At 47.8% G+C, this 14,025-nt stretch overlaps 4 protein-coding genes across 4 annotated transcripts; 2 read left to right on the plus strand and 2 right to left on the minus strand.

The window, feature by feature from the left end:
* Window positions 1-832: 832 nt before the first annotated feature.
* Window positions 833-1,582, minus strand: ONS95_004746 (uncharacterized protein; the record flags this gene model as incomplete). Its single annotated transcript, XM_058498122.1, has 1 exon — window positions 833-1,582. One exon carries the CDS (start codon window positions 1,580-1,582, stop codon window positions 833-835), a length of 750 nt encoding a protein of 249 aa, XP_058351632.1.
* ONS95_004747 (uncharacterized protein) lies at window positions 1,378-3,082 on the plus strand (the record flags this gene model as incomplete). Its single annotated transcript, XM_058498123.1, has 5 exons — window positions 1,378-1,641; window positions 1,704-1,891; window positions 1,959-2,017; window positions 2,083-2,628; window positions 2,698-3,082. The coding sequence occupies exons 1-5, from the start codon at window positions 1,515-1,517 to the stop codon at window positions 3,080-3,082; spliced, it is 1,305 nt and encodes a 434-aa protein (XP_058351633.1). The 5' UTR covers window positions 1,378-1,514.
* A 2,754-nt stretch (window positions 3,083-5,836) lies between these two features.
* On the minus strand, window positions 5,837-6,748 carry APT1_2 (adenine phosphoribosyltransferase; the record flags this gene model as incomplete). Its single annotated transcript, XM_058498124.1, has 4 exons — window positions 5,837-5,985; window positions 6,059-6,432; window positions 6,544-6,565; window positions 6,661-6,748. 4 exons carry the CDS (start codon window positions 6,746-6,748, stop codon window positions 5,837-5,839), a joined length of 633 nt encoding a protein of 210 aa, XP_058351634.1.
* Window positions 6,749-7,683: 935 nt separating this feature from the next.
* ONS95_004749 (uncharacterized protein) lies at window positions 7,684-12,859 on the plus strand (the record flags this gene model as incomplete). Its single annotated transcript, XM_058498125.1, has 6 exons — window positions 7,684-8,675; window positions 8,734-8,867; window positions 8,921-11,223; window positions 11,287-11,501; window positions 11,549-12,208; window positions 12,259-12,859. The coding sequence occupies exons 3-6, from the start codon at window positions 10,696-10,698 to the stop codon at window positions 12,857-12,859; spliced, it is 2,004 nt and encodes a 667-aa protein (XP_058351635.1). The 5' UTR covers window positions 7,684-8,675; window positions 8,734-8,867; window positions 8,921-10,695.
* Window positions 12,860-14,025: the final 1,166 nt, after the last annotated feature.

The following is a 14,025-nucleotide window of genomic DNA, read 5'->3' on the forward strand; positions in this document are numbered from 1 at the left end:
TCCAAGAATTGAGTTTGATGCTCGGATAGCTTTGTGTGAATCACAATTCAGATCTACATGACGCGGGCCCGGAAAATAGCGACAGATCAGCACCGCAATCACTGTAGCAGCGCTGTAATGGATAAGCGAGCGCGAAGTAAACATTCTAGATCACGGTTCGGTACTGTTCACAAATATCAAAAACCTCAATAATTTTCCATAGACCACAACTGTAAACCCACATCTGAGGATCTATGAAGATCTTTGATTTGTACATGCCGCGTTCCTTACCGGCTGTGATGGAATGTATCATATTTGTGCAACACTCCAGCATTAAAGCTTCCATTGACCCTTTGATCGTTGCGTCAACATGGCAGCTCGATTAAGTATTGAATTGACTTACTAAATGTGGGCATGCAGTTCACTAAAACGATCTTGGCAATTCGACAGAAGATTTACTAAGCAATACGATGTCTAACCTTCCGACGTCCGAAATTCCTCGAGCTTGAAATTCCCATATCCTGATAATTTGATCTGGAGTAAGATTTCCAGGCAAACCCAGCAGTCATTACCAGGTATAGTAACGAAATAAAGGGTGGGGGTAGAGCCGCCGTGCTTCTAGACTCAGTAACTGAGAGAGAGCTAGTTCTATCTAGGTCAAAGAGCCATTCCTGTCCTGTAATTGCCCTGCAGATCCTGCAACTTAGTCTTTGAAGAGACCCTTAGTTTCACTTAACACAACGAATGGGTAAACAGTGTACAAAGATCACTCGACTCAATTCAAAGTGGTGTCTGGTAGTTTAGAAGCTGATTTTGATAATCTATTGAGAACAGTTCATGATAGATGAGCACTCTATTCGTACTTGAAACTAGGATCGACGGGCTGGATGACATGGTCCTTGATCAGATGATAATAGCTCCAATAATCCCTCTTCACCCCTTCGCCACTAACCTTCTCAGGACTAAGCACCTTGCCAGCCCAAAAACAACTACCTTGAACAAGCTTGTCAAACAAGTATCTTCCCGCATCGAACACCTCTTTCCGAAGCTGAAGCTTGTTGTTGAATTCGAACTCCAGCGACCACTCTCCAATCAACACAGGAAAAGTCCCTGTTCCCGGCGCTCTCCTAGCATCCTCGACCATCACGGCAGGGACTTTCTCCAAGTCCAGGCTTCGTCCGGCAAAGTAGTAGTAATGTGTATCGATGACGACGTTTGCGGATCGAGGAAGTTGTGGTGCCCAGAATGCTTCCCCTCTGAAAGAATCTTGTAGCATGACCGGGATCTTCGGGTTGATAGCTTCCACCAACTTTATCGTTCCCAGGAAGTATTTCAGGAGCCATTCTGCTGCTTTTGAGGAGAGAGCCAGATCTGTTCCGAAGGTTCGCAAGTCGGCGCTGTCAACTGCTTCGTTTACGGGCGCAAGAGTGTACGATCCGATGTGGCCTGAGGACTGGATGAATTGTATGACAGCTTTGACAGCCTGGTAGGATAGCTCAAGGTTTGTGTCATTGTAGAACCAGTCCCCATGGCCAATGGCCTCGCCAATCTCCAGCCAATTCACACCACCGGGTAATGAATGCAAGTCAAGGATGATGTGCATGCCGTATTTCTCAATGGCATATGCCGCAATGCGTTTCAGAATCTGGAGTACTGCTATTGGTAAGTAGCCGCGTAATCACCATCACGAATACTGCCTTGGAAATTTATTGATTTGATTCCAGGATCGATTCTTGCCTATACCTCGCCTGATATTGCTTCGCTTGAGGGTCGCCGTTTGGCTTTCTTCTTCGCGAAGTTAATCATTGGCGTTGGAATGGGTATTTTAATGTCCGCCTGCCAAACATATATTTCCGAAATTGCTCCGCCCAGACTTCGAGGTGTACTTCTTGGATTCTTTGCCTTAGTTGTGGTAAGTTCGCATATCCCTGTGCTTGAAAATGGGTCAAGTCAACATCAAGTCTGATAATTTGATGCAGGGTGTCGGTCAAATGATTGCAGTGACCTTGGTATTTACTCGGATTGCAATTATCAACACGTCCGCCTTCAAGGTATGTTTATATGCTTAGGCCGTGGCACAGACTTCGATGCTGATCTCCACAGGTCCCGTTCGCTGTTCAGTGGGGAATTTTCCGGACTTGCCATCATCACAGCTTTCATCCTCCCAGAAAGTCCAACATATCTGCTCACCAAAGCAAAACGTGAGGCGGCAGAGAAGGCATACACAAGACTCTATGGATCGAAGTCGGATATCGCAGCAGGCTTGAACATTATCCAATCAACTATCGATCACGAGAGAGCTGCGGCAGCTTCAGCCCAGAGCGCAACCTACGCGGAGTGCTTCAAGGGAACAAATTCACGCAGAACTTGGATCATCATTCTGATGACAACCATGCAGCACTTCCTTGGTGTCTCACTTCTCGCCAATGCCAACTACTTCCTCATCATGGCTGGCATGTCTCCCACGAAGTCTCTCCAGGTGTCTCAGATCGGCATTGGGCTCCAGATTGCCTGCATATATACCTCGTGGTTCACTATGAATTGGTTGGGTAGACGGTTCCTCACTCTGGCTAGTACTGCGGGAGTTGGAATTGTCTTTGTTACAATGGGCGCAGCTGGCTTCTATCAGCATGATACTAAGGCTTTGACGTACGTATACTGTTCTCCCATCTAGACATTCAGTCCTTCAAGTGTCTTTACTAACACTACATCATGCAGTTACATCGGAGCCTCCATTCTCCTCGTCGGCAGCATCACTTCCCTCGGTCTCGGCAGTGTCTGGCCCGTCCTAGCAAACGAAGTGTCATCCAGCAGACTGCGAGCCAAGTCATCAGGTATCGGATTCCTGGTCAACGCATTCGGAGGTGGCGTCTTCACGATCGCAGTCCCATACATGTTCAATGCAGATGCCGCAAATCTCGGTGCCAAGATTGGGTTCGTCTTTGCCGGGTTCTGTCTTCTCGGATTTGTCTTGGTGTGGTTCATCGTCCCCGAGACCAAGTCCAAGACCTATGAGGAGTTGGATTATTTGTTCGAGATCAAGGCTAAGACCAGAGCATTCAAGGCGCCCCTTGAGAGACCTGGATTGGACTTGAGAGCATGAGAGATCTGGTGTTGTCGCTGGAAACAGACGGTGTTGTCTTGTATATAAATAGTGTTTCTTCTCTAGATTATCAATTATTCATGATCTGATCGTTGTACTCGAGATTGATCATCACCTCCGAAATGTGAGTTGTGATCATAGCTTCAACGAGACTTTCTTATGCGGACGCCGAGGTAGACAAAAGACAGCATGTGCAGGGGCCATCTCGCTAAATTTCCATCCTGTAAACAACAACCCAAAGCAAACGGCCCACCAGATAGATCCTTCCATAATCCTGTCTCTACACAGCCTCCTTGGTACGAGAATATTCACCATATATACTCTCCTCTTTCTATTCCCTTCCTCTCCCAACCTCTCAAGCCACCCTCACCGAGCTCACAGCTCGTCTCATCTGCTCAACCTACCTGTCAAGGCCTCGCTCGCACTACACCTCGCACGACACGTTCATAGCAGCAAGCAGCCAGTACAGTCCTCTACACACTCACACCTCCGCACAGTCATTCCTCCACACGGCCACTTCTCTGCACACTACTCCGTCTCGAGGGGAGAAAAGAACAATTTCGCTACTCTTGTAGTCTGGCTCGGGACGCCTGTGGTGGCGTTCGTTCTAAAATGTTACCACCGCTACGATTCAAGTAGATGGTCATAGCGAAAAATATATATATTCTTTTAGAGCGGATGCTTATTTTCAAATTTAGACTCCAACCTTCGGAGAGTATTCCCCTCAACTGCTGAAAACACACTTTTCCAGGGCACGGCGGCGCTGAAGCGAGGCGCAAAGGCCGCCTACATGACAGCGAGACATTCAAATGTCAGCGTTGTTCGCTTCATTATAGGGTCTTGCTAGAGGTGTGTTTAATACGGCAGTTGAAGGGAGAAGGTGAGAAAGCGGTAGACTGGAGATGAGTGAGACGTTCAAAGATGTAAATAGTGCACCACTGAGTATGTCATATACATGAGCCTTTCTCGCTTCGACTCCATGACCACTATCGAAAAGGAGCGTGAAAGACAGATACCCAAGCGATAGGTAAGCTCCGCACTTTCCATCCACCCTCTGAGGACAAAATCCAACGACCCCATCTCACTACTTACTCCACAACTCCTCCAATACTCTACCAATCCGTACTCCTCATCTCATCACCCTACCCACAACAGTTAAACTCGTACCTCGTACCTCGTGCCTCGTATACCCCCCCAAAAAAAACACAGAAAATCTCCCAATCCGCGGTATCCTACTTCCCCATATATACAACCACCTACCTACCTACCTATTCGCAATAGCTAGGTTAGGTAAACCGGTACCTATTTGAACAATATGGGGTCTGAAAAAAAGACTCATACCTAGGTAAGTAATTAGGCATGTACGTACGTACCATGTAAGACTGATCTGATCTGATCTGATCTGATCTAATCTAATCCGACAAACCTAACATTCCATAACATTCCATTCCATACCATACCACACCATACCATACCATTCCATTCCATACCATAACACCGCATAGCAAATCCACAAAAACAAGCAACAAGCAAGCAACGCATGCCCTTCCGAAACGACCAATCACAGGATGAAGTAGGTAGGTAAGTAGGTAGATACCTACTTAGGGCTTTCCCAAAAATGAAATTGCGAAATTGGAAGGAAATATAGGTAGGGAGATACAGAAGTATGAATGGAGTAGGTATTCTTGGGTAGAGCGAGGCGAGGCGAGGCGAGGCGAGGCTTTCTCTAACTAGGCGGCTTCAGAGAGAGGAATTTATTGGGTATGTAAGAGGGAGGGGCTTACCGATGTAGGTAGGTCAAGGTGAGGTAGGTAGAGCGAGGTAGGTCAAGGTAGGTAGCTCGTAGGTAGGTGTCGGAAGCGGAGAGCAATACATACACACACGTGACTGCACGGATACCCCTCCTACCTTACTGGTAGCGGGGTACTCTATTGGGTAGGTACATCCCCTCCTCTTTCTGGCCTCGTTCTTTTCTTTCCTTTCTTTCTTTCTTATCTTCTCAGATTCATCTGTACCCAGAAATTGACAATGCCTGTTAAATTTTCGTCTTAAGATCAAAACAAAAGGAGCAGGAAAGAAAATTCCAGACGAGGCTATGGCGGTTACCAACCGACTTGACAGGTGTCAAATCTCAACAGAACGGAATGCACGCATGCATGCATGCATAGAGTTGCCGACCTGATACTGACTCGTGGGACTGTCAAATACTTATACAACCCATGTCGTCATTGCATTACATTGCAGTAAGAGTCAGTTGATAAGAGAGGAGATAAGATAAAATGGAAGGGAAAAAAAGGACTCGCTGCAGAGAAAAACTTTTGTGGTCCTGCTTCATTCGTCTGAGGACTGCTCGCTTGCTCTGAGCGATAAAAAACGAGCAAAATAGCTTCTTTGCAAATGCACCATTTTGGCGTATCCCAGCTGTCCCTCACCAGACCGGTCATTCCTCACTCTTGCACTCCTAAAACGTTGAAGTTTGTATGCATGCATGCCTATCCGTCCATTCATTCCCCAGCATTAAAACGTCGCTCGCTCGCTAGCTCGCTGTACATCCAGACCTCTCCGCCTCCGCCTCGGCGTCTGTATCTCTTTCGAAACATGTGAAATGCAATGCTGTCTATGTCGAATTGTGTTCCCACAAGCCCACGATTCCCCCAAACGCCAAAGAGAGACAAACAAACCACCCAAATAGGGATATATCCAGAAGATTCGTTGTGAATGAATTGATAAAATGCAGAGATTTTCGTAGTTCATTTATTTCGTGTCGTCCGAGAGGAGGGTCACGACTGGTGCGGGGAGCTTGTCGTGGCCCTTGAGGAAGTCGAGTTCGAGGATGAAGAGGAATCCGATAAGGTCGCCACCGAGTTGCTGGACGAGTTGACCGGCTGCGGCGGCAGATCCTCCTGTAATATGTGTTAGCCAGTGTCCACTCCTTCAATATTTGCCATGCATGTAAATAAGATTATTTCTGCATACCAGTAGCAATGATATCGTCAACCACCAACACCTTCTGCCCCTTCTTGATAGCATCCGCCTGGATCTGGAAGAAATCCTGCCCGTATTCCTTCTCGAACGAAGCCTCGGATGTAGGACCAGGTAGCTTTCCACGCTTTCGAACAGGTGCGAAACCAGCTCCGAGGCGCAGGGCGAGACTGGGTCCGAAGAGGAAGCCTCGCGCGTCGAGGCCGACTACGACGTCTGGCTTGACACCATTGCTGAATTGCAGGACCTCGAGCTCGAGGGCGCGGATGAGTTGCGTATGGACTTCGAAGTCGGCGAAGAGGGGGAGGATGTCGACGAAATCAATTCCTTTTATAGGAAAATCGGGGAAGTTTCGAAGAGCTGCGTGCCTGTGGGAAGGTCAATTATGTGTTTGGATATATCTCCCGAGCAACTTTTTAGAACATATTGCTCGGGAAACATTGATATGCGGTAAATTAACACCGGCCGGAAATGCTTACAGTTTCTTCTTTGTACTGGCGACTGAAAAGCACAGAATGTCAGCATTGCTCTTACTCGTTGGTGTTTCTGCACTGGAAAAAGAAAAACCCGGTGGGATGGAGGGGCAGAAATCTTACGTTCGGCGGTACGGGAGGGAGAGGAGGCGGACTGGGACTCTGGTCTCGTGGCATTGTCCTTGGTAGTATCGGTGGTTTGGGAGGTCATCGTGAAGAAAGAAGAGAAGAGAAGAGAGAGGAAGAGGCCGACGTGAGGTGAGATGATCCGGTCGGTAAGTAGTAGTAGCAGCAGTAAGATATTTGCTTGCTGCCTTTGATTTTTTTTACTTCTGGGATGCGGGCGGGACGACGTGGGCGTGGGCGTGGGCTGGCTGGCTGGGTGGCCTGGCCTGGCCTGGCCTGCCTGGGCTGGACGGCTGTTTCTGATTTGGCGAGAGTAGGTTACAAGTGGCAGTGGCTCAGAGACCGGGAGGCAGGGGATGGGGATCGAGACAGCAAATAAGGTAGGTGTGAATATTGCCTGAAGGAGACAAGTCGAATTGAAGTTGAATCGGTGGTGGTCAAGAGCAGACAAGCAGACAAGCAGTCAAGCAGTCAAGCAGAGCTAGAGCAGTGCACCAGAGCCAGCTGCAGCGTCGAAACGGCTGGTGTTTGCTGATGGTGGTGGTGGTGGAGGGCAGGGGCAGGGAAAGGGAAGGGGAGGTGAGGCCAGCCACACCAATCTGGAGAGACAACACAAGTAGCACGGTCAAGAAGAAGCTGTGAGTGGGTGTTTGGGGCGTCACAGCAGTGGCTACCGTCCTCTACATACAGTAGTACAGTATCACTGTCGGGATGCTGCCGGTGGAGGGGAAGGGAAGGGGAAGGGAAGGGACGGCTTGGTGGATGCAGGTGGACTTCCCTTCCCATGGAAGGCCCGCCGGCCTGCTCAGATACATACCTTACAAACAGCTCTACAGTAAAGGGAACGCGGGAAGGGAAGGGAAGCGAAGGGAAGCGAAGGGAAGCGAAGGGAAGGGAAGGGTTCTTGATACTACTCCGTACAGTAGTAGCTTTTTGTGGCCTGACTAGTGAGTGCAGCTCAACGCTTATGGACATTGTGACTATCTCGATAACTCCAAAGACTGATTCCAACATACTCATTGCCTTATTCACGTCTCTCTTCTTCCCCTTCCTTCTTTCTGTTCCATTTATTATGGCGGGCAACATGATCTTTTCCCCTTGCCCCATCTTCACCCCACTTCCTGGATGTGGTTGCATTTGCGGCTGCTGCGCTGCTCCGATACAGTACAGTACCATAGTTTGCCAGGTCTTGTCGCACCTTCCCAACAATCACCCCACCACCTCAAATCGTATTCGATATGAGTACAAGACATTGTGACTATATTTGTTATATAAGTTTCTATCCTGGGGATGACATACGTAACTCTAGTCTCCCGCCGCCCCAATCCCTACTTACGACCGCAGCTATTCCCTCAATCCCGGACATCAGAGACAAATCCATCTCTCATCACTCTTCTCACCAGGATATAAAACTCTCCAACCCCCAAAAAGCATCAAGCCGATGAGGTGACTTCCCCGGTCCAACCAATAGTATCCTCAAACACCCTCCTTCCAGTGCATGGAGCCCCACGCTGTGGCTTAAGACGCCAATTCCTAAGAGTCATCGATTCGATTCGTCTTTTCACATGTTTTGGTCTTAATCTTAGGCGAGCTTGGGTTGGGGGCACCACACCCTCTTCTACGTCGCTACTACTAGAAACGAGTCAAGATATCAGAACCGGGGAACTCCTCATGCTTCCCCTTGGCCTTACGGGACAGATAAGACTTGTATTACCAACGTGCTTCTGCCCTGCTTCACACCAACCTCGTTAAATGCTTCTTCCTTCCTTTCACGGCGCAGAAGCTTCCATAGGCCTTCTCTAAAGCTGGGGGAGAGCGTGGGACAATGCTGCAAGCGAGCGGCTCGAGCTGCATTCACCTTGCATCTGAGCTAGTTCACCGCATCTTCCTCCAAATGTTGTTTTTGACGTCAACAGACAGACGTTCGAACAAGTCGACACCAGAAATGACATGTTCAGTGAAGCCATCAGTTTCCGTTGAGACTGAGGAAATTTCAAGAACAGAAAATCAGGGTAGTGATACACAAGGTCCATGTAATCAAGTCGGGACCAGGACTGAACGACTGAACAGCCGCCGCTCTGGACAGTGTCAAGGGTATGCCTCGCTGTCCGAAGCAAGTGCACGACATCGCGCGTTGCATACCCACTATAAATTCCGTTATCGATAAGGCGATGAGGTATGGAGGGGTAGTTTCGTAGGCACCTGTGAGGCGTGTACATCTCCTTCGGTCGAGACCGTAGCTTACTGCTGTATGTAGGAATCGACCGAGTAGGATATGCTCGCATAGGCGCGGATAAATCGCGAATAATGCCTTTGCCTGTAATCAATCGCCTGCAATATTTGCACTTCTGGCTGTTTCAAAATCCCTGTCTCTTTGTGTAATGGTTGAGCCTCTCAAGTTGTTAGAACCGGGTCTGATGCCATCGTGGATTGAAATTCAATGGCTTAATAACAAACCTCTCATCTCGATGCTGTACTGTAACTTTAATGCAGCATTTGTTGAGTCGAGGTCCAGGCTTTTCAACTTTTCGCCCCGGTTTAAGGTACCCGTCAAGTCAACGGTCAGTACCTGGCATACCACGTCACGACCACAGTAAGGTGACACAAGCATCCTGGTTCCGCGAGTAGTGATTCAGTAAACATTCCAGTCGTTTGACCTATTTGGAAGATCGGTTCATGTGAAGTGGATCTTCCGTCCTATGAACACGGAAGGATGCTTGTATGAGAAGATACAAGTGGGAGTAGGTTGGCTTGGAGAATGCGACGGTCCGTTACTTCAGCATTAGTGCAGACATCTGGGAAGCGTAGAAAAATATTCGGTTTCAATAAATGCAGAATATCTGATTATCTCATGGATCTTGTTGCCATGGTAAGGGTTAGTTCAGACAGTTCCCGACGTCGAGCTGATTAGTCATATCAGAGAGGGTCACTTGCTCCATTCTCTGCAGCAAGCAGTAAGAGGCAACTGTGCCGAGCCAACTTCACAGTGCTCATCAAGAACCAGGCTTGCTCCAGTGTGTTGAAACGGCAAGCGGAATGTTCATCAAGGTTTTGCTTCCAACTAACTGTTACAGCCCTCCATTTAGGAGCCATAAGAGTGAACATGGCCTCAATGTCAATATCTCGATTCCAAGACAAAATCAGGGAAATCTTGTCGCTGCTTTGGCAGTCGATGTTGCCTGAAAAGGGGAAGCGTTGATGAAAGAAAGCCGTATTCGAAGAACCAAAGTCTTATGTGGTCGATCTCCGTTCCCAATCAGGAGCTGCGACATAAGTACTGATCTGCAGCCAGTGAAAAGAGAAAAGAACATAAAGCAACCGGAAAGCTAACCTGCGAACTTAGTGAGCAGCGAGATGCCAGCACACTATCAAATTGTCTCCTTTTCAAGGAGAAGCTTCTCGAAGAATAACTGTACGTTAATGCCAGACCATCGTTACCAGGGTGTATCCGAGGCGATGAACAAAGAGAAGTAAGGATACCATGACTCTTGAAGTGCAGAATGATAAGAATGATAAGAATGTTTGGAATGTAAGGAAAAGCAGAAAACTCAGAGCTGAAATAAACATAAACTGAAATGGCAAAAGCCGCAAGCATATTTGAAGCCAGGGGCAGTATGGTCTAAGCAACAGTCAACGAAGGAAAGTATCGCTATGCCTCCAATCTCTGGGATTCAGTCTTAATGTGGCACTGAGCGTGCTGCAGATTTGCTGGAGAACAAAGTAAGCAAGGAGGTTTCCTCCGTTATGGGTAGACACCCGTTTGCACAGAAAAGTGAAGAGAGACTAGAGCTCATCTTGAGGCCGAAGGAGTCTAGGCATTTGAAGAGATTGGCAAGTTAAACTGCTCAGGAAGTCTGTTCCGGCGGTCATTCATATGATGCAACTCATGTGCAATTTGGATGCAAATCCTTGGATGGACGATAAAACCTTTGAGGATGAGGAGCTTCGTTGGGAAAGCAGAAGCGAAGAAAAGACGGTTGATGACCTGCCGGAGAATGGGCTCCAGAATGGTCCTATCTTCACGTGGAAATAATGAAATTGCCGAAGTTATCCCGAGTATCAATATCCCAGCCAAGACAAGTCACTTCACAGCAGTCGCAGCTCTACCACAACGGAAATCTGCAAAATGCTCAAAGCCCAACTGTACATATAGCTGTGCGTATCCAAATCAAGACTGGAATGCCGTCCTTTTTCGCTTTCCAACAAGGCACCGAATCTCGCACTCCCGCCAGCGAAAGCTCTCCTTTACTAGGACGATTCCGAGCAGTTCCCGATGCACAGCGACGAGCGAGGAGAAGCAACAGTGGAGGGTTCCTAGGAAGCCTTACTAGTGGCAGAGGGTTGGGGAGGCGGTATAGCCTTGTGTTTGGGGTTGCCAGTGCTGGGGACAATGACAGCGATGAAGGAGATTTAGTGGATGGAGAGGATATGGGGGCATTGAAGCGCTGGGGGAGGACGCAGAGGGATCTCTGGCTGGAACCGAAGCAAGCTGTAGTAGCGAGAGTGGTAGATAAGTGGTGGACTAGATGGGCTGTTCTTGCTGTGCTGCCGGCTCTTTTGGTAAGTAATGCAGGATTTGGCCTTGGGAATGACGACGAAAGGATCGAGGCTAATTGTTTGCAGGCTGTGGCGTGGTGTGCACTGCCGTTTCCGCAATATGACTTACCGGATGATGATGAGGTCGATATGTTTAATGCGCTGGGACATAAGACACCAGGTCACGGAGAAGCACTGGTAGAGATAAACTTCTGGTTCTTCTTATTTGTGTACTACGGATTCTACAATCTCACGGCCCTGATGTGGATAACGAAGGTCTTCAATATATACAGTCTAAACTGGTAAGTCTAATGCCGGGTTGTTTCGTCCATATTCTGACAATATGTAGGTGGCCGGAAAGTTTAGGATTTCCGTTCACAGTTTCCGTCATTGCAGCGATCTCGGTATCTGCCCCAATTCCAATATACTACTTCCCACAACTCCGCCAGTTCACAGTACACAATACTGCTTGGATATGCTGGACTTTCTTCACAATGGGTATGCCTCTGATATTGGCATGTGGTATTCTCCTCAACCATGAGCGACATCTTGGACTTCGGACTTCGTTATCTGATACGCAGCGATTATTCACGTCATCCTGGTGGACTGGAGATAATGATACCTTCTCTGGGAGGGAACGTCCTCGGAGACCGCAAGCCCAACAGTCGATTTTCGATCCAAATGCGCCACTTGAAGTTGCCCTAGCATCAGATAGCAATCGTGACCGAGACAGAAATTTAGCGCTGAGAAAACGATGGCTACCGGCCAGTTTTATGCGATTCATTTGGTTCTGTGCTGCTCTTTATATTGCAATGATGGCATATGTCCTGGGAGAAGCATATGCGGAAATATATCTCAGAACACTGCCACACAACACCTTCCAAACAATTGTGTATGTCTACACATGGGTAGTGACTGTGCATTTACTTGATGCTCTTACAGGCTGGATATTGGGAGGTAGTGAGGGTGAGAGAGTTGGGAGCTACCCTTTGGGCTGGATATTCAAGCTGTAAGCTTCGTTGCCTTTGTATCATGGGGCTCAGACTAACGAGAGCATAGTTACTTCTTACTGACGTATCAAACCTATGTCCGTGCCTTGTACGCCCGCCTACGCTCCCCTCAACAATTCATCCTGCTCCAGGTCCTCTCTTCCAGCCTGCTCATCATCCTCGCCCCTTTAACGATATCGAGGCCCTTCCACTACGTCATTTCAGTCCTCTCCATCAACGGCCAAAGCCTCCAAGAGTATCAGAAGTTCTGTGCCAGAAATATCTTTCTCCGTTCCGCAGCTGAAAATGTTTCAATGCTAGCGTTTCTCGGATCTATCCTAGTGTTGCATTATGGGAGCAACAAAGACGTATACCCATATTTCGCATTTGATCGGAAGCCAGCTGGGGACGTTGACTTAAGTCCTATAGCTGGTGGAGATGCCTATGATTTCGGGTTGACATTCTATGCTTCCATTGTAACATGGGCATGCGAAATAGTTGCAGCATGGGTGGTGCGCCGGATTCTCTGGTATGGATGGAATGTTGATGTGACGGGTGAGGCAAAGCAGGACCTAGGGACGTGGCCAGAACTCTTACCTACGGGTGTGGTCGTTATGGTTCATGTGCTCCAGAACATGTTGTTTTCCATCGTGCGGTTGAGATTTCATTGATGAGCATTGGAGGGTACCTATTTTTGTACTGCATAGCCTGCGAGACGGTTTGATGATAGTTGGATTTGTGTTTTGCATTTCTCAGCGTGGAGTTTTTCGAGTTGTGGTTTCCGTTTGATACCCCGTCCGTTCGGTTCTAGAAGAGTTGGTGGAAGTTCTATACTCAAGTTAATTGTAATCACGATATATTGACGAGATTCTGGTTGGCTCCTTTCTTCATTATGTGCCTCAGTCGGCCTGTAAGCCTTTCCTTGGCACGGTTTGGAACCATGAGGTGAACGCCAAGATAAGTGCTTGTTCACCAGTCAGTCTAGTCATGATGCTTTCATGATGTCGAAGTCTAATACTAGTTCTTTGACTAACTTCTGTGATATCGTCTACCACATAGACTTTCTGGAGACACGTTAGGCATCATAAACAGCACACGAGTCACATTTGAAGATGCATCATCAACTGTGATGGAGGAAAGCTGGGCTCACTTGCAAGACAAGCTCAAATCTTATTTCTCTAAAATTGAGATGCTGAAACCCGTAACGCTCAACTCTTCTCTCATCATTAAGAACTTTGTAATCACTTCCAGTCTTTCACAAGGGCTTTTATCTACATTTTCACTGCACCATACCACTTCAGAAACTATCGACTCGATCAAAATTCAAGATATGACAACTACCGCACATCGTGCACAATTCTCAACATTGGGAAAGGAAAAGCAAGGTGCAAAACCTCTATGCGACTAAATGCCTTCCACAATTTCACAATTGGTCCCGGAAAGAAGGTCAACTCGGAATTCTTAACTCCATCAACTACTTTACAATATTCATCAAACGAGCCACTTTCCAGTATTGACAGTGAAATGCATCAACACACCATATCTACATCGCCGGAAAGCGCTGCACATGAACAGAGACCAGCCACTGTTTGTTGACTGCGACGAAATTGAGGATATGGACTTCATAGAATCTAAGGAAACGGAACCGGGTGGGAAAATACTCGACGTCTTCTCAAGGGTCGGGAAGCTATCAGATTTTACAGCCCCAGAGGAAGGCCAGCGAAGACTGTCTGACGACGATTCCTTACAGCGCAATCGCTTGGATCAAGAAGGGTGTGTGTGGTACATGCATATCTTCGTGGTCCAATCTCAGCTGCTAACGACGCCACCCAGTATC

Source organism: Cadophora gregata (genome assembly GCF_030347475.1).
Source record: "Cadophora gregata isolate MNR1 chromosome Unknown scaffold_15, whole genome shotgun sequence".
NCBI lineage: Eukaryota > Fungi > Ascomycota > Leotiomycetes > Helotiales > Ploettnerulaceae > Cadophora > Cadophora gregata.